General features: G+C 38.4%; 1 protein-coding gene across 3 annotated transcripts in view; it reads left to right on the top strand.

Annotated features, from left to right (window-relative positions):
* Positions 1-27,181, top strand: part of LOC139993585 (disintegrin and metalloproteinase domain-containing protein 10) — a 160,922-nt gene that overhangs the window by 129,728 nt on the left and 4,013 nt on the right. Inside the window, exons 9-16 of one of the 3 annotated variants that reach the window (XM_072015456.1) lie at positions 4,898-5,022; positions 5,148-5,276; positions 6,057-6,225; positions 8,979-9,148; positions 21,007-21,174; positions 24,801-24,928; positions 25,607-25,721; positions 25,856-25,987. In XM_072015456.1, the coding sequence (XP_071871557.1) occupies positions 4,898-5,022; positions 5,148-5,276; positions 6,057-6,225; positions 8,979-9,148; positions 21,007-21,174; positions 24,801-24,928; positions 25,607-25,721; positions 25,856-25,987 (1,136 nt within the window). The remainder of the gene's footprint in view (positions 1-4,897; positions 5,023-5,147; positions 5,277-6,056; positions 6,226-8,978; positions 9,149-21,006; positions 21,175-24,800; positions 24,929-25,606; positions 25,722-25,855; positions 25,988-27,181) is intronic. The other 2 variants (XM_072015457.1, XM_072015458.1) reach the window with 2 other exon arrangements.

The following is a 27,181-nucleotide window of genomic DNA, read 5'->3' as shown; positions in this document are numbered from 1 at the left end:
ACACTTTCAAGCTCCTTTTGTAAAGAATACATTTTCTGACTTGGCTTTCATTATTTTGCTATCTAAGGTACTGGGCAACTAGATTGTCTTATTTTACTTGACTACCCTTTGTTTCTCTAGACTGTCTTATTCTACTTTACTCCACTTTCTTTTTCTTGGTCTTATTCTACTTTACTCTCTCTCTCTCTCTCTCTCTCTCTCTCTCTCTCTCTTTCTCCTTTTTATTTCATTGAATTTGTTGTTACTTTAAACAAACAGTTACGTTATTACTTGACAGTGTTTAATAGATATACAATTACATCCACACGTTTTCTAGAATTTCTCATACAAGATCATAAAGATATAAGACACACGAATCGGATCATAAAATATCGCATGACGAAGAAACCACGCCGAATATCGGCTCCAAATCCTTACCACTCGCATACCAAATTTAACCATCTTTGCTATAGTCGATTAATCGTTGATCCCCTCCTTCCCCTCGGGTTTCTCTCATTTCTAATCTACTATTCCTGAAAATGTCAAACGGAACCCACAATTCTTCCGTTCTTTTGATTTATTTCTGGAGTCGATGTTTCCCCAGCTTTCTAACTGCCAACCCTACCCTCGTTCATGGCGAGGAAGTTTCGATCCATCAATCCGTTTTCACCAAGAATGCCTATATGTTCGAGTAAAATCGCTAATAGTTGAACGAGAGTATCGCTTTATCGAGTAACGTTCGGTCCAATATAATGTGATATCTCGAATGTGCTATCTCTTTCGCGGAATCCCGCCATTCCACTCGATTAATTCGTGTTCAGACGTCGTATAGCAACAACTGACAGAGAGCTAGCCAAGAAACTATATCGCATTAAAGTTTCCACCGAACGAAGTTAAAGTTTCCATATAGCCGAGATTAATTATTACCAAACCACATCTCCGACGAGTAACGAATCGCAGCTCCGTGTGGTTGAAATTCCTGAGTTAGGATCATTGAAACCATATAATATATATATATATAGAGTTGCTTTCGACGCTCCTTCGAGCTGATTTAAGCTGCCACTTTCTCTCTATCAGTCTATACAGCGCATGCTTTTGAAGATGGCTACTATGAATGTTTCTATATCATGGGCTATTTATGCGAGGTGTGTCACCTTCTAGTTTTCACGTGGTGAAAATAGTTTAATTAAAGGACAATCGTGTTTTTATGTTTCCATGGAAATAAGAAAATTGCTAAATATTTTACTATAGGAAAACAGAAGAATGTTCAAGTAACTGGAACTAATATCATTGAAAAACTTTCGTAAAAATGAAAGCTTGAAATTAACTGGCCGTCATGACATGATAAAAAAATAAAATAAATTCTATAAATTACAGGCCATTTCGTTAATGTATTTGACACAAAAATATAATATTTTTTAAAAATAGTCTGACTAATATATAAATAACTAATAACTTGTCAATTGAGTAATAATATTAGTTGTGAAATTACAGGACAAGAGAACCTATTTATTTAATTTGTTAAAAATATTTAACACAAATATGATTTTGTCCAATTTAGCAAATTCGATTTCATCGTTGGTTCCATTCCATTATTTACGAAAAATATTTGCACCGTAGATGACATTCGCAATTTTAAAGGCAGTAAATTTTGTCGGAATATAATCTCGATTTTGTTAGAAGTTACTTCGTGTTACATGTCATATTCTTCTACGTGAAATTTGAAAACCAAATTTTACCTAATACGATACTTAATTAGGTTGTTCAATATATCCATATTGTAATTATATTCAAGTTATTGATTACATTAAAACGTTAATATGAGTTACCTCTAGTGCATTGGTGTACGCATTCCCCAATGCATTTGAATTTGCATTGTCTACCATAATTACGCAATTTCGGTCGAAATGTTTGCAGTTAGCGTGATGACTAATAAGCACGATTGCATCGTTAGGGTTGTAGCGCGATTTTACTATCGAAATCTATTTTTTTTTTTTTTTTTTTCTTGTTCAATTAATTATTTGGTCAATCAATACAAACGGTACAAATTATTGACATGAGAGAAACTAAACCAATGAACATATTAGTTTTATACATATCTCCCTATTTTATTGTATAATCCTTATTTCATCGCTCGGTTCTTATATTCCCTACCCTATATCTAATATACACAAGTCAATACTAAGATTCCACACCCAACACTCCCTATCTCACGTCACTCATCTATTTCTTACGTTCCTTATTTTATTTCCCAAATCTTGCATTTTTTACAGCACAATTAATGTACGCAAACGAGTACTAACATTTTAAATCTAATATTCTCTATCCCATAACAGTATTCCATCCCTTACCATTCGCCATACTTTGTGAAAACTATATAGCCTACATTTAAATTATTCCATTGTTCCTATCTAATTATTTAGTTTTACACATAGCAAGTAAAAATCTGCCTGCAGCCGAAAATTCCAAAAATCTTCTATAATTAATCACAGGTTCGCCCGCCACAGATTTTTACAGAGAATATTTCGATGAAAAATTCAGTACACGCGTAATCCCATTGGAATTTCGATGCAGATTACGCGGACAATTCACGCAGGCACATTTGTCGAGTGTCAGGATAATGTAACATCGTTTCACGTTGCTCGGTGCGACAGGTACAATAACGTCTCGTCGGAAGAGCGTCTGTCACCTTCGCGCTAGTATTTCGCTTCGTGTTTCGCTGATATAATAATGGCCGGGCCGTTATTAAATAACACCTACTCGTTCCTGGAGAACGTTCTAAATATTAACGGTTCTCTCTCTGCGTTGAAACGCGACACGGTTTGCCTTGAAATTAGCCAGTCGAGAAGAACGAACCAGGCCAAATAATTTTCAACGAAATAATCGACAAAGAGAGACACACACACACGGTCTGTCTACTAGTCGTGGTTATTTCATTGACAATGAGAATATCAGCGAAATGGTGTCTCATTTTGGTAGGTACTAAATTGAAATCAAGGTAGAGAACATTGAACAGCTCGTACCGGTACAATAGCTGATGTACTAGGATCGAGAGAAACACAACCGAGCAGCAGTGGACCATGACGTATTTGCCGCGGGCATACAGTAACCAAATATGCCTCCTGAGACACGCTACACAGCAAACACGTATCCCACGTTCTATTCTCTCCCCTTGCAAAAAGCAGCTAGCGTGCATGCAGACTGCAAAAACCATTGTGCAAAGAACCGGGCTTGTTTTCCCGATGATCCGCAGCACTTTTACCTTTCACACGCTTGTGGCCACTTCGTGGTTCCGATAGCTCGATTTTATGTTCGAAGGTTGAGCAACTGTGACTGGTCTATTATCTACGTAGATCAATCTATAAGCGTTAGGCCATTTACTTGGTACATTTATCAGAAAACTCGAGGAAAATTGCTTTTGGTTTAATGTACTAGATTGTAAGGCACATATAATGCCAATAAAATAAAACGGAGGTAGTGCAATCGAAAAAAACTGCAGCGGAGTGGAATTGAAAAAAGACATTTTTATCGTTAGCTTAAATATAGAAAATTAATTTTCCTAAGGCCACGTGTATTATTTCAATCGTAAAAAAATAATACATCCGCAATTTATTTAATAAACTATTTTAAGTTTGGTTACTACTTTCTAGCGTTAAAATTGCGTAAAATATATTTTCCTTTCTTTCTTTCTTTCTTTTCCCTTTTTAATAGCAAACGTTTGTCCATCGCGCACAATAGTGCCCTCGCTGTTCCGCGAAGTACGGTTGACTTTGGAAGAACGTGAACGCGATGAACACGCTGCTGGACGTCCGTAAACAACCCTTTTCATTGAAATTCATGCACGACGTTCACAGAGTATTCATCGCTCGTTTTACTCTTCTGTTCTCTCTCATTTTTTCAAGCGCCACAAAAAATTTCCGCGAAGGAGAAGGGCGAATAAAAGGGGTGCAGACGAGCGAACGTTCTTCTTGTTTTTTACATTTTTTTTTTTTTCTTTTTTTTTTCATATACCCGGCTACCGAACACACCGATCCCAACGGAGGAAAGTTGCTACAGCATAAAAGTTCCCCAGAAATTAAATTACCGGACATTCTGGACGCCTGATTTATTATTTTTCCCGGATAACATCTCGGCCGATGTTTGGCCGCGTCGGCTGGGAATTCAACGCCCCCTCGAGCCATCCTCTTTTTCGCGCGCGCCATCAGAAATCCAGCCAGGTGAAATACTGCCAAGGGTAGAGTGGCCGAATTAAAAATGAAATTAATTAAAAGGCTGCGAACGACGGGTATTTGTCTCCGTCCCTCGGAAATACCAGCGTGAGACGCGACGTTCTTGATTGGATGCAACGAATTCCAGGGGTATTGCGAGTACAACGGCATAGAATTTTGTCCGTTAATTCATTCGCGACAGATTAACAGCGAACGAAATTGATTTACACTCGAACTTTCGTGATATATGTACATATATATACATAAATCAGTCAATAAGAAAGTTATCTCCTCTCTCCAACTTTTATTCTAAAAGAGATATGGTGGATTGAGAGTCATTGTGGTGCATGTACGCTCGTGAATAAAAATAAGTGGACAGAATAGTGGAAACAGGTATCAATGAAATTCCGTTAAATATACAGCTACTTCGTACATAAAAATATAAACATAAATAAAAATTATTTACTAAATACTCTATAATAATCTATAAGGTTATATGATAAATACAGCTATATAACAGATTCACTCGTATTAAGTTGATTAAACTTCGTTGATACCTATTTTCATTGTCTGCACATTTATTTTTGTCCGTTACCGTATGCTTACGTATCCTTATGCGCCTAAGTATTTTACGAACGAAATATTATAGTCGATCAGAGATCAAGAAATGGCAATTGTAACGATTAATCGTACACTGAAACTCGTTACAGAAGAGGACTATGACGCGTTCTGTCTATCGTACATGTTCACATACCGCGACTTCGAGAAGGGAACTTTAGGTTTGGCATGGACTGGAGATCTAAAAAACGCTGGCGGAGTTTGCGAGAAAAACGGGGTAAGTTCTGTTCCGAATGTAACGAAACTAATTCGACCGTACCATGTCTAAAATAACATCGTTCCGCGGCGCATTCACGATACTCAGACAATTACCTCGAGAACTAACGCTATTTCGTCTTGCAGCACTACAGGGGTAGCATGAAATCGTTGAACACCGGTATAATCACCCTCCTGAACTACGGCAAACACGTACCACCGACGGTTTCTCACGTCACCCTCGCACACGAGATCGGTCACAACTTCGGATCCCCTGTAAGTTCAACGGTGCATCGAGGTTGCATGTTGTCGACGCGTACGGCGAATACATTTGAAAAGTTTCGAGGGTTGTTTCGGAGACACTACCCCGTCAAAGCAATCGTGATCTATGCTACGATTGTTCTAATGTTTCTTTTTTTTTCCCTTCTCTTATTTCTTTCCGAGACAAGGAATAGTACGACGTAAAATTGCATTTCTTTGATAGAACAGGAGAGGGGTAAGTTCCCATCTAAAGAAGGTTTGAGGAAAAACTCCTGAAGCAATATCTTGCATAATTACGCGTGGAATTTTACGCGTGGAATAGTGTGGATTCAGGTCATTTCAAGAACATTTACACACATTTTTCTTGCTTGCACCTATAAAATATCAAGAATTTAGAAAATTTGGAATATAGAAAATATTTAGTTGGAATAATTAATTACATAGAAAAATTGGAGACTGAAAATTCGAAAGTTCGGAGATTGGAATAACAACTTCTACATATGTATCCATGTGTTTATTCCCGGGACTTCGTCGGAGCTTTATTTTCACTGGACGTTAACACAAGGAAAGAGCCATTTGATAGCCCATTACGATCGGAACTGTTTCCGCGAGAAAGGTCCAATTATTTAATTCGCGTGGCTACAGTTGCCGGGTGATTCAAAGGGTAAAGGCACGTCAACGTCGGAGTTAATTACAACTCCTTTCTCAAAGTTGGCTCCGTTCGCCGTATTATACATGATGGATGATAATACAGAGTCGTTGTCTAACGTTTGATCTTTCTGTTAACGCGACAAGCACGATCCGGACGAGTGTTCGCCCGGAGGAGAAGACGGAAATTTCATAATGTTTGCCAGAGCCACCAGCGGGGACAAACGAAATAACAATCGCTTCAGTCCGTGCAGCTTGGTCTCCATAAATCCCGTTTTAAATGCCAAGGCCCGTTCGTCCAAGGGATGCTTCGCCGGTGAGTAGAGAGAAGCTTTCGGAATTTTAATTAGATCCCGAAAGGGGTCAACGTCTGGCCTGCTTCCAGTCATCACAGCCCTGACCTCTTCCGTGCCCCCCTCGATCGTCTCTGTACACGGTCGTTACCTGAATTATTTATACAATCGCTGGTAAAGCTGCTTACAGGCCCCTTTGCTAATTACTTGTTAACGTATTTCCTGTTGAATCTCTGCACCGCGATAGTGAGAGAACATTTAAACTGGAGAAACTTAAGCATTGTTTAGCTCTTGCATTTAATGTAAGAAATTGTTGCTGTTGAGAAATGTAAATTATAGAATAACAGACTTGGTGAAGGAAAATCAAACCTGGTTATTGCAGTTAGATACGCATTCTCCTATTCCGCATTTTCACTTTCACCTCTTCAAACGCAGCGACGCACCTATCAGTCAAAAGAACAATCAGTAAGAAAATTAAACAATCATCTCTACCGTATCACAATCAACCAGTCAGAACTGAATCAAATTTGTTTAAAATCGAATATTAAGATATTTACACGATGTCAGATTCAAACAAGATTCTTTCAACATCTCAAACGCTCAAACAGATTCTCATAAGATATACACACACGACAGATTCGAAAACACACTCAAACATACTGCATCACTTATCATTTATGACACAAAATCGCACTGTACATAGCTTAGAAATAAGAATACTAAGGAAACGCATACAGTTTATTTACGAAACTCTCCTGTTTTTTAAGTAACTCAAATTCAATTTCGTAATTGTGCTGCAACAATTACGTACGAGAAGATATAATGAAAGGAAAAAGAGCGTGATGCTCTTTGACCTATTTATATATAATGCTAATACCATCGTGCAGCAACATAAAACGAGAGAAAAAAAAAACAAAGAGGGAACGTATCGGTGTTGCTACGATATATCGATCGACCCACGGTCTAACTGCAACTCAATTGCAATTCTAATAGCAGGCTCTACATGGTCCACGCGAAACTCGTTTTGGACAACGAGCATCGACCGCGCGAACGTACTAGCAAACGTGCGACAAGTCGGCCAAACAAGAAACAAATACGACTCGTTAATTGTTCATAACATAAAGATCCTCGTGACCGTTTGGAATCGATGGAAAAACTCGTTCGAGTATTGCGAAACACGGCTACTTTTATAATACACATGAGACAGCGTGGAAACGAGGGGAAATAAAAAGTAAAATATTACCAAGGCATATACAGTAGCTAACGAAAATGCTTGAACATCTGCCATAGATCATTTTTATAAATATATTTACTCTGCATATTGTACGAAATTTTTTGAAATCTCATTAACATTGTAATGAGACAGGATCGTCGTAAAATTCAAAAATGTATATAAAAGTTGCGAGATATTTATTGCAAACATACATTTAATAAAAAGTTAATATACAGCATGAGTAGCAGTTTAGAACATACATATAATTAGTGCCGTCGTTAAATTATTATTTGTGCTATTCTTTTACGATAAAGGTACTTACTTTTTTGAGAGTCGAACATTAATCATATATTTGATTAATGAAATTGTAAATCTTACAAAAAACGGAGTTAATTATTTTCATTTTTGAAAGGTTTAATGATTCAAATACTTTGTTGATTTTTACTAGGTGTATGCTTGGGAACAAATATCTTGTAATTTCTATATACATTTTCAGATTGGTTTCAAATTTGACTAATATAATTACGACAATCCTGTCTCACTGCACCGCTAGTGAAAGTTCAAGATCTTTTATATGACACACATAATATATTCGCAAGAAATATTATTAAAGCTAGATTATTCTCATTTTGATTCAAAACATTTTCGAATATTTTACATGTATAAGATAGAGGTTCGATTAAGTAAAGGTTCAATTAAATCGCTGACAAATTACGTTTCTGTGATTCTTCTATTTATAATAGAAAGAAAGTAACACGCGAGAAATTTAGGAAAATTTCCGCCGACCTCTGTAAAAACAGAGCTGTCCGAGCATCACTCGACGCGGCTCGCAATTGATTACATTACACAGTCACGGTCGACTTGTTGAGCTTCATTAAATCGAGGATTTCATTAAGCTCACAGCAAATCAGGCTAACATTTATTCCATCTACTTTGCCTCCACTTGCGGCTCATTCTTCGTTCGTTTAAAATCAAAACGATACGATGTTCTCTTGAATCTCTGTTAAAAAAGTTAACTGATCATTCTCTAAGTTTAATTAACAATTAAGAGAGTAGATCTAATTGATCCAATTGATCTAATAATCCTACAGATATAACTGTTTTTCCTTTCTCTCTTTATCTATTAATTTTTTATGTTTCGTTCAAATAAGGATTGGTGAAAAATGAGATTATAGTAGTAGCTAAAGTCTACAGTGTTAAATAGTCTATTTTCAACATCATTTAGGGAAAAAACAATTGATCAGAAGTCAGTTAGTCGATAATTGACATACTCCACAGATGATTCGTTGATCTTAACATCTTCATCCTAAAGAAAATTAGAATTTAATCAAAATTTGTATTTAGTTTACAAGTTTAGTGTACAAGTATAAAGTTTGTAATTTTTAATTATAGGTGAATTTTCCATTATATTGATCATTTTTTCGAATTAATCAGTCATTCGTTTATCTGGTCAATAGTTTGGTCCTACGAGGACTAGTTAACTGAAATTTGAGAAAATGTTATGGCAAAGCATATGGAGAATCCCGTTGATCGAACTGAAATGGAAAATCGATGATTCCTCAGAGCCCCAAAATGCCATCTGCGGGAATGGCGTTGTGGAGGATGGCGAAGAGTGTGATTGCGGATGGGAGGAGGACTGCAACGACCCCTGTTGCCACCCTCAACGGCTTCATCATGCCCCTCACGAGGTACCTTGTCGTCTTGCCGATGGTGCAGTGTGCAGTCCCAGTCAGGTAAGTGGCAGTTTTCCTTCATTTGCTCAATGTCCAATGTCCGTTCGTTTCCCCAATGCGTCGTGATTAAGTCTAACGTTCCTCTTATAACGTGATTTGTTCCCATTCGACGTAACATCCTTGTTTGTTGATCGTACCATAGAGAATTCTATAGAAATAACAGTATCGATCAACTACAAAATATCAGATTAATCCATTAAGAACTAAGCAGCGCGCAATTTATCATGATGTTGTAAGTACCTTAATTTCTTTTATAAAATTATAGAATCTAGATAGAAGAAATATTAGAAATATTAGAAGAAATAGTACGAAAATATAAAGCAAATTCTGGAAATTCCCTTTCGTAGCCATAATGTTAACTGACAGAATTAGCTAATGTAAATTGATCGAAAGATTAATAGGATAAAATTTGTCAGTAGTTAAATTACGGAATAAATTTTCATTTGGAAAATGGCCAGAATTGATTTAGAACAAGTGACAGTTAGGTTGAACGAGTGCACAAAGTACAGGAGCAAACTGAAAGTTAAAATTGCATTTTTGAAGAGAAAGATGTCAAATTCTTGCTTACATTTGCGTTGAAATATTAAAACGCCACGGTAACGGCGGAAGCTGCGAGTTTTCTAAGGTCTCCGAGGGGAGATATTTTTACAGACGTTGCAAATACGGTCTTTTAGCAGCGAGCTCCTTTGAAAATTTCGACAGAGACTCATTTTCATTTTCTACGAAAGCTACACGCTGAATATGTTATGAATTTCTATTGAATATCTTGAAAGCGTAATGTAGGAAACGAAATGCGAACGTGCAATGCCGACTTTCCCTGTGAGACGCGAACCAGTTTTTCCAGGAGACGTTCGTCATCGATTTACTTTCATTACCTCGAAAACGAACGCTTTTATAATTTTCTACTGTTTAGCGATTGATCAAATTCAATATACTTTAACAACTATTCTTACATAAGTTCCACTTTTCGTAACATTCGATAGTAATCGAACGATTAGTATATTCGTAAGAGATTATGTAGAGTGTTATAAACTATGTTACACACAATTATGTGTAATATGCACTCCAATCTTCCTCCAGTTTTATGTCTTCATAAGAAAAACCTTCCGAGAGAAGAAGAAACATCTAATCAACATATATCCAACAAACAATCTTTTTAATAAAAAATATACTTTATTTTCATATTTGTTATAGACAATATCGATTATTGTAATTATTTATCGCTGATAGAACAAAAATAAATCCAAAGAATTTAAGCTAGATAGCTGACGAGGCCATTTTATTGATCTGCCTCGTCCTATCCACCTCTCATGATATTTTACTCAAAATTTTACAAAATACACATAATTTTGTATTGTAATTACTATAAAAACTATTAACAATACCATTACAAACTACATGGTTAAAAAAGTATACAAATATATTCGAATACACCAAAATACACGAGTAATACCTATTAAAACTACTAAGAGTTTAAACAATTGTTGTTGCAAAACTAGCAAAGATATTCTAATCCTGTTTGAGTCATCAGAAAGAGCGAAGCTTCCGCTGTAGAATGCTTTCCGTTCCCGAAATATCGTCGTATGAAGAGAATCGAATTTTTCGATGATTCTCTATCTCTGTTTCTCTCGCACGCTCACACGTCTCACGTATCTCGTTCACGAAGTAACAATTTCATGTTGGACGGTGGGAACAGTTTATCTGATCTAAATATCACACCCCTGTCAATTTTGATACAAAATTTGATATAACATCAAAAAATCGTTCTTTTGGTCAAACATATTTTGCTCCTTTCAATGAGTGCCGTAAGCTGTTAAACTTTCAGAAAGTTTAGCACCCTCGACTCCGATATCATCACGACTGATAAATAAGAAAAACTTCGATTTAGAAGCCACCACTTCGCGTACTTCTTCCTGACCTCTTAATTATCCACAGCGAAAGCCATCATTTTTCTCCGAGGTAACCTACATCATTTTTCCCCCTGTATCCGACAGAAGCCTGTAATGGATGATTCTCGAAATAAAATAGAAGCTGAACGCGTTCGTTCTCAATCCTCTTACGTGTAACGTCGCTAATTAATAACGAGGCACGAGGCACGTTACGCGACAGGCTATGCGGTACGGACGTATCGATGTTTATTAATGATACACTAAAGCCGTAATTAAACGCGAAACGTGCCGTTACACGCGTCTCGTCCCCGCGCGCGAACCTCCAACTCCACGTTAATCCAACCAATGCCGATCGTTTGTTCCAACGAACCGAGCAACTTGGATCCTCTATACCAGGCATGCGTTGGGTGATTAAACGTTGAGCCAACGATAATGAGTACAGGAAATCCGGCGCATTCGAAATCGAGACGGTCATAATTTATGCAACCATGAAGTTCGACGTTCCTTCGGGGGTTTCGGGCGGTCCCACGCACAAAATCGACCCTGGAAGCGGTGAAACACGAAGCTGGATATTGTTACTTACCCACGATCATTTTGTCAGGTTTAGTGGACGAACTTTGGGATATGAAATTACGAGAGAATGCAGGAAATTAATGGGAAGTTAATGGAAGTTAATAAAATTATGGGCCACGGATATTTGTCCATTTATAATCTATGTATATTAACACATTAAGGGTGAAGCAGTGAAACGATTCGTAAAAGTTGTAGAAACTTAACATTACTGCAAGATGCAAACTAAGTAAGTTATTGTTTCATGAAGATAAGAAAAATTATTAGAATAATCTATTATATATAGAGATGCATTACAGAGCAGAAAGTAGCATAGAACAAAGTAGCATAAAGAATGTAATAACAAAAACTATTAACTATATAATATCAACAAATTTTAACGAATCAAAAACCGATGAAATTATCAAAGAACAAAGAACGTAACAAGAGAATTCGACAAAGAAGTATAAAAATGTAATGATAAAAAATATAGTCGACGTAAGAACAAAAATTTTCAACAATCTAAATGACATTATGTGTCTAAAAAAAATCTGTTCAACCACTTAAGACCAAAGAAAGTAACACGAGGAACAAAAGAGAAAGGAACTAGTCAAAAGATTGAGTATATATACCGACCGATAAAACCAACACAATACTGGCTGTGAATACAAGGCCATTTTCCAGGAGCACAGCGAGAACGAGCACTTTTCTAGATGACGGCGGGTCGTGTTGGAAACTACAATCTCGTACATGTACGATTCTTCGCGCTCGAAGAAACTTACTGATCACGGACGGTCATAAGAGAGAGAGCTTGCGAAGTTGGAGAAAGTAAGAGAGAAGAGAATTAGTTTCCAGGTATGTTCCAAGCCTCTGGGTCTCCCCTGGTTTCTGGATATGCTCGGCGTTATTGTCGACAAGGTGCAAATACACACCGTTGATGAGGTTTAATTTTCAATGTTGGTCGACCCTATCGTCCGACGTCGTCGTAGACGATGATGGCGTCATCCTGGCGTACACTGGCGCATTCACCGCCGCGCTCGTAGTATCCCGGAAAACGGGACTAATTAATCAAACTGAAATCGAGGAGGCTGCTATCGGCTAGGAAGCCTCGGCGAAGCACGAATGGGAAACTCTCTGCGAACCAAAAACAATTAATCTTGCTATATTGTACGAGAGGAAACGTTTGATTCCAGAGTTAGTAGATCGTTCTTTCGAAATTTCGTGGATGAACATCGATATCGGTTCACTTCCCTCGCTCCTCCTTTTTCTTTTTTTTTTTTTTTTCATCCGCTTGATGGTGCTTTTTCCTTCTTTGTTTCATCCGCGGTACGTTGCCTACGTACTAATTAATGCACGAACTTGCAAAGTCCGAAATGCTGGTAACGAGGTTTTCAATGCTGAAAAATAATTACAATGGCATTGTTCGACCGACTTGGCAATTGCCGCGTTTTATCGCCTCTTTTTCATGCCCTTCGCTACTAATTATGCGCGTAGAGACTGTGAATAGACTGTAATTTTAAAATACTTCGTTTCTGATGTATTCACCTCTGTTCCTGTTCCACTGGCTCGCCATTATGTCCCGAGAATCAACTGCGGGCCTGTCCCGTGATTCTTCCCGGACAATCGAGTGCAATTACTCGAGGATTTTTATAAGTTATAGCTACTAAAAAAGGCACTATGGCTCCTAAACTGGTGCTGCGCGGAGATTGTTTTTATCGCGATAGCATCACGCCTCACGTTCGCGATGGCTTCTAGCGGCAGCCGTAGCGTATGATAAACCAAAGAAACAGGACAAACCGAGAAGAACGATCACGATCGGTGCCACCACCGGGATGACATAGGCGTGACTGAAAAGTAAAAAGAGCAGAAGCGTGAACCGGTGAAAAAAAGAAATAGCAAAACATCCTTGCAAGCAACGTTCGCGGAAGTCGATGCATTAGGTGCATCGCGGGAGAAAAGTGCCGGATGCAAAACACGTAGATTCGTAAAGCGTGAAGACGTAGACGAATGGACGACGTCTTTCCCCGTTCCTCGGCCAGGTTGAACGACGAGAACGATAAACAAGAGGCAAAGAGGTGGAAAAAGGATGAAGCAAGGTGCTGGAAGAACCAAGCAAACTGTGGACATTAAGCGTAAGAGCTGAGAGGTTGGCAGCAGGGGTGGAATAAGAATGGTGAAGAAAAAATTGAGAAAGATAACGAAGGAGGTGCAGGGTCGAGACTGATGAGAGAACGAGTGGAGCGGAGGGTGAGAAAAAGTGCTGGAAACGAGCTGCTAGCGAGGAAAGAAAACAGGGGACGGAACAAGAAGAAAGATAAATAGTGGAGGCAAAGGAAAACAACCAGGTACTAGAAAGATAAAGCAGAAGGAGCATGTTTGCGGGGATGGAAACACGTACAGCTCGTAAGATGGGAAGGGTACATTATTTTCGATGGCGATTCTAAAGCTCGAAATTATTAATAGCCGGATTAAGATGATCAGTGTTCGTTTTCAGATGTTTTAGACATCTTATTTCGGTAAGGAAGAAAGAAGAAAATAAGCTTGAGATCTTCGTTGACCAAAATTATAGCACGATTAGGAAGGCAAAGTATTTTTAGAATATCGGAGCGATAATCGTTAGTCTCTTTAAAGTTTCTAGATAGTTTCATATTCATTTATACTCATGTTTGAAGGCTTTAAAATTAAACCTTTAAAAAATGCAAGCGAATTCTAGTAACAATAAATAACTTATTATTTCACAAAATATTTCGAATGTTTGTGTTGATCCACAGACGCTTGCAAATGGTCGTCATCATTGTATATCATGGGGAGAGACAGCGTCATCGTTATTCTCGAGAGCACTTTAATGAATATACGATGCAAGCGTTGAATGTCGAGAAACGATCTAGCTATCTCGGGAGATTCGATCCTTCAAACACGGAGTGGTAATGTGACTTCCTTCGGTAAAACGAATCCCCCGCGTTCTATTTTCACGAGACGGGGTTTTGCTGTTGCACACAGCCAAGCAGACACACGTGCATAGCCGCGCTTATATTTGCGTTTCAATCGTGACACCTATACGTGGTTCATTTTCCGAGAGAAGAACATCTCGCGGGATCGCAATCTCTTATCCTTAATGCCATCACGGAAAGAACGCGACACCGTCGAGAATATCGGTGAATATTCACCCCCTCGGCGATCTCTCTGTTTTGCGTCCTTCGCTCGCCAATATTCCGCATTAACTCGCAAGAACGCGGGACAGATCCTATCTCGAGCCCTTTATTCGCGAAAAAGGTCAAACGCTTTTTGATTTGCTCTATATAGTTGAACATCGTGGAAAATTCTCCCCGATCGATCGAAGAGTTATTTTAAGACGAACGATATACCGATCCATTGGGATACTAATTTTTCACGTTAAACGTTTCTTATGAATGTACGATGGCTACAAAAAATATTGTACCTATTATAGCACTTGCATACTAATTGATTTAGTCGAAGCATATTTAATTTAACATCATTTGGTAGTATTTTCGTATGACTACACTACCAAAAAAAAAAAAAAAAACGTTTTATTGGAAAATACGTGCAACTTTTTGTAGCCATTATACGTATCTGTATGAAAGACTCAATTGACATTTCGATTCTGCTGGTTCACAAATGGGAAATTGTTTCTAAATCTGCGGTTCTCATTTAACAACCTGTACGCAATGCGATTATTTACATGGCAAATATCAAAGGATAAGTGATTTGGTCTGGTCACCAAATGTTTCTATACAGCTATGTCGAACCGGATGAATTCCATCAGGGATGATTCGAATAATTCTTCGCTTCGTTAGCCGCAACATTTTGCTACATCCGCAGCGGCAATTACTTGAGGACGGAGTTTCGTGATTTCCCGCCATTGTCGCACCATCCGCCTCCGTCGAGTAAGGAATTCTTGCTATTGAAGTATTGAAATTCGATAAATTGATTCGTTTCAGTCTGTGTTATTACGTCTCGATTCGCGAAGACCAAGACTCAACGTGAACGTAAGGTTCCAACCAAGAGGGCTGCTTGATTTTCGTTATTACATGTTCACTATACAGGTCCGTGTAGATCTGTGTGTGTGTACAAAGTAAATTCGGACTTTACGCCGCAAATAATTTTAGCTTCTAAACTACTTTTGCTTCGTAAATATTCAAACACTATGATTTAGTTTGATAAGAGTGTATGAATTAATAATAAATTATTAATTAAACATGACTACTTCAGAAGCATTATTGTTTGTACAGAATCAATAGATTACATGCAAATTAAATTGCCTAATTAAAATTACTGGCTAAAAGACGTTTTATTTTTTAGTACCCTTAGATTAAGGAGGAATGTACGTCTTAAATCTTCATCAAATAATAAATTTATGTTCCTATTTTTACTCGTGTCCCAAATCTAAACTCATATAAAATCATCATACCAATATTTTATTCACGATAGTTAATAATGAAGATTTGACAATTTCATCTCACTAATCTTCACTTTAATAAATCGATTCGCCCGTAATTTTACAATTAAAATACGTCTCGTATGAACTAAACAAGTATCTAGATCTTTTCTTTAGAATTCTGCTATACTTTCGGACTTTGAATAATTCATTCGAGAATCGTAAATAAAAAATATCGCAGAGAATCCTTATAATACGAATAAAATGAATCATAAACGGTTTAACGCGGGTCTAAGAAAAGTTCGAAGTTGAGTCTTAATCTTTTTAAGCGAACTTTCAGAATCTCTCGTAGGAATCTTGTATCAGTATCGTCTACGAAACTTCGCCAAAGTTATGACACAGCTGATAAGACTAATTAACAGGATGTACGATTACGTAAACATGGACTGAAATAAAAGGAGGGTTGATTAAGCGATCGCCTAGTAGATTTCTCGAGCAATTTAAATTTCAAGGCTTATTCTCAATCTTCTCAAAATTGTAACCCTTATGGGAACGAGGCTCTCTGAGCGTTCGACGATACATCTTATCGCTCGTAATTAAGAATACCCAAGATAGACGCGGGTCTAAATAAAGGGCAAGACTCTTGACGTCGACCGCGCGGTCGAGGCATTAAAGCAATCCTAAATCTTCTTGGGAATTGCAGCTTCGCAGCCGTTTAGAGATAAGTCTTATCCTTCTCTGATTGAAAACGTTAATCGCCAACTTGGAATGAAGCATGCTTTCTCTTGGATCCTGATATAAAGGCGTGATTAAACGCCGTCGACCCTTAAGGGAAATTGAAAATCTTTTCGAATCTGTAATTGGCGAATCTTCCTCGAATCTTCCGCAATCTTCCCGACGTTCTCTTTTTCGTTTTCTTTTCTCCTTCGTATACTTCGCTTCACTTTGATATGCTAAATTACGTAAAGAGGAAATAAATAAGAGATAGGGATACTATTAACAACAACAACAACAACAACAACAACAACAGCAACAGCAGCAGCAACAGCAGCAACAACAACAACAACAACAACGCGTGAAAACTACAGGGAACGAACATGAGAAGTTAAATTTTCTACACTTACAGGGAAGTAATTTTTAAACTCGTCGTCAGTACGAAAATTCTTTCTACTTGGTCGCAAAGCTAAAAATGTGTTGTTTACTTACTCGGAAATACCTTCATGATATATTTAAAGATCATCGAAATCAGTAAGGTGTACCTATTCTAAATAATTACCCATAAAAATTTATGATGAATTTTTTCTATGAACAAGTGGATCCAAAAAGTGACGTGTTATTAGAAGAGATAGATAGATAGATAGAGAGAGAGAGAGAGAGAGAGAGAGAGAGAGAGAGCCGCACGCAGGACCGGATTTTCGCTCGACAGTAATATTCTTATAGACTGAATGCACTTTTCCATCGGGTTATTTATTTTTTTGATATATGCATAGATCGAGAATACATCCACTTGCATCAGCATCGAATTCCTTCCGCTGCTTTCCGTGCCAATTCGTTGAACCGGAAAACGTATCAGACCGAGGAACCTTATTTTCCAAGCATCGGCTGCCGGTCCCACGGGTATCCTTCTATCAGATATTCAAACCGTGGATCGTTCTTATCTGCACGTTAAGCGAAAATCATTCGATTCGTTTAAACGTTTCCCCGTTCAGCATCCGACGAACCTCTTTCGTTCGCCGATTTAATTAAACCGAAAATTGTCACGCTACGAAATTCCCTGTCTCTATTCCTCTCTTGCAGTGTCTTCCGACGCGGACCAGTTCCTCGATACAAGAAGCTAACTTCTACAGTGGTAGATTGTAGCAAGAATGTTATTAGATTCGTTTATTGGAATTTCGCGAACCTTCCACGTGAAGTGAAAGGTGTTACTAGAATTAGAGTTCCTGCGTATTGAGTTAGAATCCTAAGTGGAATGTACGCATGTTACGTTAGGCAGATGACATAATAATGACTTTGAAAGCAATTTACTCGATACAACGTTTTCCAGGATATGTCTCAATTAACAAATATTGCTATTAATTGGCTTGCCATTTTCAATTTCATTAAAAAAAAAAAGAAAAGGTAAAAAATTATTTAATGTTTCCAGCGGTTTTAATTTCTAACTGGATTTTACTGGATTGCAATTTTTTAAAAAACCCGTCGCTATTCAATTTTCTCACACGTACATGAGTAGTTTGGATGTAATTGCGAGGCAGATACAGCAATTTCGCAGATGGAGGGCTCGCAAGTTGCTGGTAAGAACGAGAATCACGACCCTTCTCGCAGACAACGTCTTTAATCGCCAAATGCTTTCGTAATATCTTGAAACGCGCAGCTGGAGAATTTCAACAACGGGTCAAAAAAACCTCAACGATTTCAACATAAGCAATCTTCCTAATATTTATCATTTTCTAGCGAATGATGGAAAACATACATAGCCCCGAAGAATGTAATCCAATGACGTTAAATTAACAGTAGCCGTTTCGCGAAACAACTTTCATTTCAATAAAAACTATTAGAAATATTTCTGAATTTATCGAAGATAAAGATTCGAATGCCCTTTAACTTTTACCTTACCGTACAGATCGATGCCACGAGATTGTCGAATTACTTGAATATTTATCGTCTAGAGTGGATCACGGAACAGAAAGAAAATCAGGGAGAAAGTTTCTCGAGCGTAAAATCACGGTTTCGCGGACTGTTCGCACCCTCGTCTTCCCGAATATTTCTTCGACGTATTTGCACGTATCACCTCGGGACCAAACTCTGAAACTTTGCCCGTTGTTCCCTAAATTTCATAAATATTCATTGTCACGTGTGTGTTCTGGCAAAAGTGGATTTTCAATACAGCGACACGTATACAATAGATTAATGCATGCAAATTCGAATAACGTTAGAAGAAACGTTCTCATTGTTAAACAAATAAATAGAAAATAAACAGACCGCTAAAATGAAAAAGAACCAAAGAGTCGATAGCGTTCTATTCGCATATTAGCGGTTTTGTAACCAAACTTCGAGCATATTCTCGATGCACGCATTGATTGCTAATTATTCACCGGTTAATTGCAGTTTATTTGTTAAAATTGGTACATACCACACGTCACTGAGTAATGTAATAGTTATAAGCTTAATCGTGCATTCAAACGTACGAAACAGAGTAGATTTATGAGCTTGTTGCAAATATGAAGCTATAGTAAGCTAATAATAATGAATATTATCGCATTACGGTTAGAATTTGTGATTCGATACGTTACGAGTGAAAATACGCGTTCAGGTATCAGGGATTTTTTCATGTGTCACGAGAATGACACCGTCATACATAGTAACCAACTGTGTTATCAAGGGCCTTTTCATATGAAAAATGGCAATTCAATCCCAGCGGCCATGATAGCGTAATCGATAGGGTGCTTGATTACTGTGAAACCATGGTTCGAGTTCCAACACGGATGGATTTCAAGCGCCAATTGCATTTTTTCAGTGAATTTTCATTACCTTCGTCGAAAGCGTGTTGTAGACACAGAGCAATGTATGGCGCAATTTAAAAAATTGGAAAAGAAATTTCCAGTATGAAAACAACGGAAAAAGAAGAGATGACAATGAGTTCTGTGTAATTATACAAAATGAATTAAAAATAAAAAAAATTCACGGTCGAAATGGTTACTGGAAATGAATAATCCCACTTCCAAAAAGGAAAAAAAAACGAGAACAAAGAAGCGCAAATTACGGAGAAATAGGAAAACAAACAAAAAAAAAAGAAAAAAAAATAAAAAATAACGGAAATAAGGCGAGAGAGTGGGAGAGAGATAAAGAGAAAAAAAAACAGTCTTGATATTGCGTTGCCCCGAATTCTCTGGTGCGCACTACAATGTTGCCCATTGTTCTGTCCAGAAAATCGCTCGAAAAATCGAGATATTGTTCCTGGTCTCGCACAATACCCCCCGGAGTGGAACGCGTTCCAGTAAACCGCGCATTATCATCGACACGCGCGGCGAAATAAATTAACGAGCGACAAAGCGGCAGGGCCCGATAACCCGCGCACGAGTCGCTGAATATCGCCGCGGATCCGTTTAAAAAACAACGTCATGCCGTACGTTGCAGCAGACGGGACGGTGAATCATGAATTTTCGATCGGAAAAAGGGACAGCCGACGATCGGCAATTATAAAATTGTCATCACTCGTTAGGAAATTGCTGCTGATAACGCGCGTTTGGTTGTCGCTTCCGTTTCGTCGTTCTGCTCCATTTAATCGTACGGATTTTCCACTGTTTCTCAAGTTGTAACGTTGTAGAAATTTCGATACGATAGAATTCTTGTGTTATTATTACAATAACGACGGAATGATGGAATATTCATCATTATGGGAAATGTGTCTCACTTTTTCCATACCGTTCTTTTTACCGTTTCTTTAACCAAAGCATACAAACTAGACAAATATTCCACGTAACCTTGAACGCTTTTTTCATTATTTTAGCCTCAGAAATATCCTTCCCACGCATATCTAGCGCTTAAAATGCAGTCATCCGCCATAAACAATCACGTGAAACTTCCCTTTCTCGCAATATATCGCAGGAAATACCATTCTCCGTTTCCCAAAAACCTTTCTTTCTATACACTCGGTGTTCCTGGATACACATAGAAAGGACCGTACATGCTAATGCATACTGCTCAGATATATACCGTATATACCGTGGCGACAACGTGTATAGTCTGGCAAAAGGAAACAGAGGAGCTTTCAAGCTGCCGAAACTTAGCGTGGACAATACCTGATACAGACCTTGAAAGGTTCACAATGAAAGCGTTCTCCTTTGACACATCCATCGTACAAACAGCTTCGTCATATTTTCAGACGACCTAAAAAACGATCGAGCGCGTGCCACGTTTCCAACTGGACACGGTATACACGGCGTCCTACTCTCTTTCTTTTTCGCTGGTTGCTTCCATCTTCCGTTACAGGACAGTGTCGTTCATCTCTCGGTGGTTGTTTCCAGGGCCCTTGTTGCACATCCGGCTGTACTCTGCGCAACGGCGATAAGTGCAGGGACGACAACGGTTGCAGGGACGCGAGCTTTTGCGACGGCCGTGGTCCCCAGTGCCCGCCATCCATCAACAAGCCCAACAAGACCATATGCAACGAGGAATTCGTCTGCTACATGGGGGTGAGTCTAGACGTTTCCGTCTGCTCTCTTGTTACGTGCCGCTCCTTTATCTTCTGGTGAATTTCTGTCTCTTTTCGGAACATCTTTATATATATATATGAGAGAGATAGAAAATATTCCTATTACTCGTTATGTCATTTAGTGAGTGAAGCAAATCTCTGTGTGGCTTCCAATTGTCTAGTAGTGTCTATGAAGATGCGAAGTCGCAGAAACAATTTTAATTTCATTATTTATGAGACTCTGATTATAACATAGAATATACGTAACTTTCATTGCTCACAGATCTAACCGAAATAATAATAGCAACAACAATTTCAGCAAGTGTCTTTTTAGATTCATCTCATTCCTTTAAAAAGTGTCTTAACATTTACGAACACAGGGATATATAAATTGAAGTTTACAGAGCATGAAAATCCACAATAACTTTGCCTGTCGCACTCTATTGGTGTTGAAACACGTCATGACGCTGAGCTTTATGATCGCAGATGATCAAGCAGCGCGAAACCGAGGCGAAAGCGAAGTGCCGCTATATCGCGAAATACGATCGTGTTTCGTCTAAATTATCCTCGTGACGAAAATGAGTCCGTTGCAGCGGACGATGGTGACCGAAATTACGCGGAAATTTACGATTTCCTAGCGCGAAACTAGCTGCTTGTCTAGTTACTTATTCATTGGAGACTGCTTGCCATTTTCTCGTTCGTAATAGGAACCAGAGGAAGACTACATGGTACACACGATGCTAAAGTTACACAACAGATATCAGCAAAAACAAAACCGAACCGTTTTTCGAGACTGATTAAAAATAACACGCACACTTCTAAATATGTATACATTGCCTCGAACTATCGTTACAATATTCACAAAACTCGATGAAACCTTTCATATTGATGGGTTTACACAAGTCATCTACAAAACCATTAAATGGTACCTGCTACCAATACTGTGAAATTAATAACACCATTTTCTCTGTGACAAAAGACCATATACAGAAGACGTTAAAAAAGCCAGAATCGTGAGAAGGGACATGTAGATACTACCAAAAAGAAACTGAACCGTTTTTCGAGACTGATTAAAAATAACACGCTATAGCTTTGTGTAGATGACTTCTCTAAATATGTATACATTGCCTCGAACTATCGTTACAATATTCACAAAACTCGATGAAACCTTTCATATTGATGGGTTTACACAAGTCATCTGCAAAACCATTAAATGGTACCTGCTACCAGTACTGTGAAATTAATAACACCATTTTCTCTGTGACAAAAGACCATATACAGAAGACGTTAAAAAAGCCAGAATAGTGAAAAGGAACATGTAGACGGTCCTTGAAACACAATATCTTTGCACCGAATCCTTCCGCTACTTTCCTTTGATAAGATTTGCATTGAAATTTCCATTAGTCGTAGACTTTGGGAGCGCGAGAAAATCCGTGGATCTTCGAAAACCGAAACCAGCAAAACTCTGCTCGCATGTAGGAAGCTCACGATTGGTTCTGTTTCTGGAAGAAGAGGGAAGAATCCACGAGGGAGTGATCTCGAAATGTACGCGTTTTCTTACGCGTAGCTTCCTCTTTCTCCACGAGCGCGCTTCGAGTCTCGAGGGTAGATTTAAGGCTCCGGCTGCCGTGCGCACGCACACCCGCAATGAAATACCCTTCAGCCCACGGTAGCACATTCATCTGTTAAGAAATCTTGAGACTCATCCCCCGACTTTGTCGATCGGGTCGGAGTTAAACCGCGTGAAGAATACGAATTAGATTTCGAGTGAATTTTTTATTCTTCCTAATGAAATTAATTTCAGGAGAGAAGAACATCGAAGGGATCGAAATTATTCATCCATCGAAGGTATCGTTCGACGAATGAATATAAATCAAAGGTATCAGGAAATCTCGAAATTCATCTGAACATATGGAAGTTAAACTGCGTGGAGAATATAGATCAACTCGCAAGTGAATTTTTTTAACAAAATTACTTCTACGGCGAAGATGTCGAAATAGTTTGAAGTTATTGGAATTATTCATTGATAGCAAGCCGTCTTATCTTTTTACATTCATTCGTCGTGACAAAGGTGTGAAGAAATCTCGAGAATCCGCCAAGAATCAAAATTAAATCCAGTGGAGAACATAGATTATCTTCCAAGTTTTTCTAAGAATATTAAATTCTGCACGGAGAATATCGAAATTATCAATCTTCTTGTGCCCACTCGTCGAGACAAAGCTATCGAGAAATCGTGAAATTTCCTCGATCGAATAGAAATTAAACTGAGTGGAGGATATAAATTAGCCCGCAAGTGAATTTTTCTAAGAGAATTAATTTTATGAAGATACATATCGAAAAGATGTGAAATGATCGAAATTATCCATGGATCAGAAGCCATTTTCTTCTTCGTACGAGGAAGCGAACAGTGGACAGCGGTGATAACGACGCAAGGTTATTTCCTCTAGTTGTAGGTTCGAGTAGAAACATTCGATTATAGTCAGCCAAGCGGAAAATGCGTTTCAGCCGCACACGTGCAACAGTTCGACGGTACGCATCGGCAGCTACGAATCGATACTCCCGAAATACAGGCTTTCTAATCTGCAAGTACAATAACGAGCGAGAGAGGCCGAGACGGGGGCGGCCGGCTGTCGATTGCAATTTGCTTTGCTGTTTCCGTGCCGCGCTGCCTCTCGCCATTGCTCGACAATGACCGTTCTTACCGTCACGCAACCATCTAAAAGGACACAACTTTACCTGCCGAAATAATTGACGGAAAGATGCAAAAAATGTCTAAAATTCAACGTGGTTGAACAAAACGATACGAAAAAGTCGTGTTTTCAAATTAAACAAGTAGAATCTAAGTATAAATTTATTTCTTCTATTGAACATTACAATAAATACTATACATTGATTGTTTTATATGTTTTTACGTATTACGTGCGCTCTGCAATATTGAAATTTCTAATTTCCTATAAATTCATAAATGTCCATAGTCTGCGTATCACGCGATTATTACGATATAGTCAACACATTAACGAAAGATAAAGCTAAATTAAACAGTCTACGTATTGTTTCCTTCGCCGTACTATTTCTAGTTTCGAACTAGCCTCATCCCATCTCGATTATGTTAATCGATGAATTGATTAGCCTTTTATGCGGACCCACAGACACGTCAACATCAACTTGCGTAACCTATTTGTAATGTATGCTCCCACGCGACCTATCTATTTTTCATTGGAGGATTTTCTTTTGTTTCGTGCACTCTATTATCGTTGTATTTGTTATATTGCTCTCAAAGGACATAGCTCGTTTATTACACTAAATAAATAAATAAAGCACGATAAAGCTATGGCAAACGCGCAACGTGGCAAACTACTGTATCAATTACACGCAATCTATTCGAACGCAGCGATCATAACTTAAAAAATTACTTACACGATAGTCCGTATTGCGGTATAAACCGTGTTCAACGAGCCAAACAACGAAGAAAGGATAAGACGCCGCGCATCGTGTAGATGCGATTCGGAAGAACAAGGTTCGATTCGCGAGCTTATCTATCTTCGGTGACCCTGCTGGAAATTACCTCGTATTTAGAGGTTTATTCACGTAGGCTGACACTTTATCGGGCTCTTGCATTACTTGCAGGAATGCACCGGCAGCATTTGCCTGGCTTACGGCTTGGAATCCTGTCAGTGCATCGCAGGGCCCGTGGATCCCCCGACCAAAAGCTGCGAACTCTGTTGTAAATTGCCAGGAGAGGATCAACCGTGCCTGTGAGAGACGATCGTTGTACAATACGCGGTTTCACGCGAATGTTCGTGTCACTCGTTTCACTTTGCTACGGGGGAAACTCTACTTTCACCCTCGAAATAATTACCTCCTCTGTGTCTAGAGAATTCCAACTAAAGAGATTTGACCTTGTGATAACTATATTCGATTTTCAGTTTCATTTTGGTACTTCGGAGTTGAGCTTTTCCAATACGAAACCTGTGACGATGAACATTCGCAAGAATTTAACTATGTATATAAAATACATACAGTGATTACAAAAAGTATTTGCACATATCCTTAGTTTCTAATGAAGGATTTTTTGCTAGATTCTACTTTATTCTGTTCTGTCTCTAAGTTCTATTTTATTTTCGTGGTATGAAATTTTTACAGGCATATAGAAATATTATTCAGTGATTCGAAATTTAATAAACTTGGACTCAAGAAAGTGACATGTAAATATAATAAGAAATTCAACGGTATGCAAATACTTTTAAATAAAGATTCACACTCCTTTCAACGAGTAAAAACCTGCCTGCGACCGAAAATCCTTCCTACATATCCTTTTCTTCGTTACCTTTTTACACGACGAAAGCTTAGTCGAAAAAATAGAGACGAGTCGTTGACTAAACATCAAAACGACCAAGCAAACCAGACGTCATTGCAGGTGCATCTCTTTACAGATCATCGTTCGCATGGAATTCAGCGCCTTACGATATTCCTGATATGCTGTCGAAGCCAGGCACACCGTGCAACGATTACAATGGCTATTGCGACGTCTTCCAAAGATGTCGAGAGGTAATACACCGCTCAGACTTTCCACGACCCTTCGACACGTTTTTCAAATCAAAAAATCTCGCGTGTCACTCGGACAAGAATCTTCTCTCTATATCTCTCTGATTACTTTTCTAATTATAGAAATTCTATTGTAGGTGGATCCAAGCGGACCATTGGCAACTCTACGAAGACTTTTGTCGGACGCTACTCTAGCGAGTTTTCAACGCTGGATGATCAATCGCTGGTACATCGTTGCAGTAACCGTTGTTGTCTCGCTGTTAATCGTGGTAAGTTTCGATTCGTCTATTTTTCGTCTAGTTTTATTTTTATATTCGAACAGACGAAGTATCCTGCTTGTTTTTACCATTTCTAAGAGAACGTGATAATTTTCCAGTCGGTGGATCTTCCACCAAATCTGAAGATTTCGTATTGATTGTGTTGAGGTTATTAGATGTGCGAACAAAGGAACGCGTAGAAAATATATTTTAATACAGAAGTGTAAATACAAGTAGGAATATAATTTGAGCTGGTCCAGATCCGCACGCTGGCAGTGTTACCCTATGACTGAAAGCCCTGAAGCCATTGTCGTCTACTGTTCATGGTCTGTCTTCGTCCCAGTCTTTTGTCTATACGCTGTCGATGGCTTCAGTGCTTGAGAAAACTAAAAAGACCAGATGTAGAGTTTTCTTAGAAGTGGTGACCACTTCAAGTGCTGAATTATTACGCTACGATTAGTTTTTTTCTTTTCTTCTTTTATTATCGGAAGCTATTTGCAACAGATCGCATGATAAACACGTCAGAAAATTGGAAAAGGAGTATCCAAACGTCCAAACAATTCGCAAATTTTCGAGTCGTATTAACTTTAACGCCTTTGCTATTCTCATTATTTTTTTCAAATTCGAGAATATTGCAGTTCACGATAGAATATATTCTCGTGTTCACAGTTGAAACAAATTGATCTCGAAAGCGCGTGGATAATGCAGTTGCGTATCCGGGGCAAAATATATCGTCGACATATCGAATACCCACGCGAAGCCAATTACCTGTCTTGTCAATTAAAATTTGTACATACGCATAAAAAACACCAGGAACAGTTGCGCGATCTCGTTCTCCTGGAAAATACATACACATGTTGCGAACATCACGCGGCGAAAAACGATTCAATTACACCGATGTTTTCGTTCTGTTTGCCCGTAAAAGCGCAAGAACATTTTTGTAACGTTTAATACGATCGAACAATGAGTCAGTTTGTTTTATTCCGTTTAATTTCGATCCGAACGCGTGAGTGTTTATGATTAAAAAAGAAAAATCTACGGTAAACATCAAAATTTACTGAACTAAATTATCAGCTTTGATATTTAATTAACAGTAGTTACTTTTAGTTTACCCTTCCCATACGCCCTTCCGAAATATTTCAATCGAAGATTGCAGGAAAAAAGAATTCCTTCGATTATTTGTCCGAACTGTATGGACATTAGGAA

The sequence above is a fragment of the Bombus fervidus genome, chromosome 13 (genome assembly GCF_041682495.2).
Source record: "Bombus fervidus isolate BK054 chromosome 13, iyBomFerv1, whole genome shotgun sequence".
Lineage (NCBI taxonomy): Eukaryota > Metazoa > Arthropoda > Insecta > Hymenoptera > Apidae > Bombus > Bombus fervidus.
This window is presented reverse-complemented; position numbering and strand designations above follow the sequence as displayed.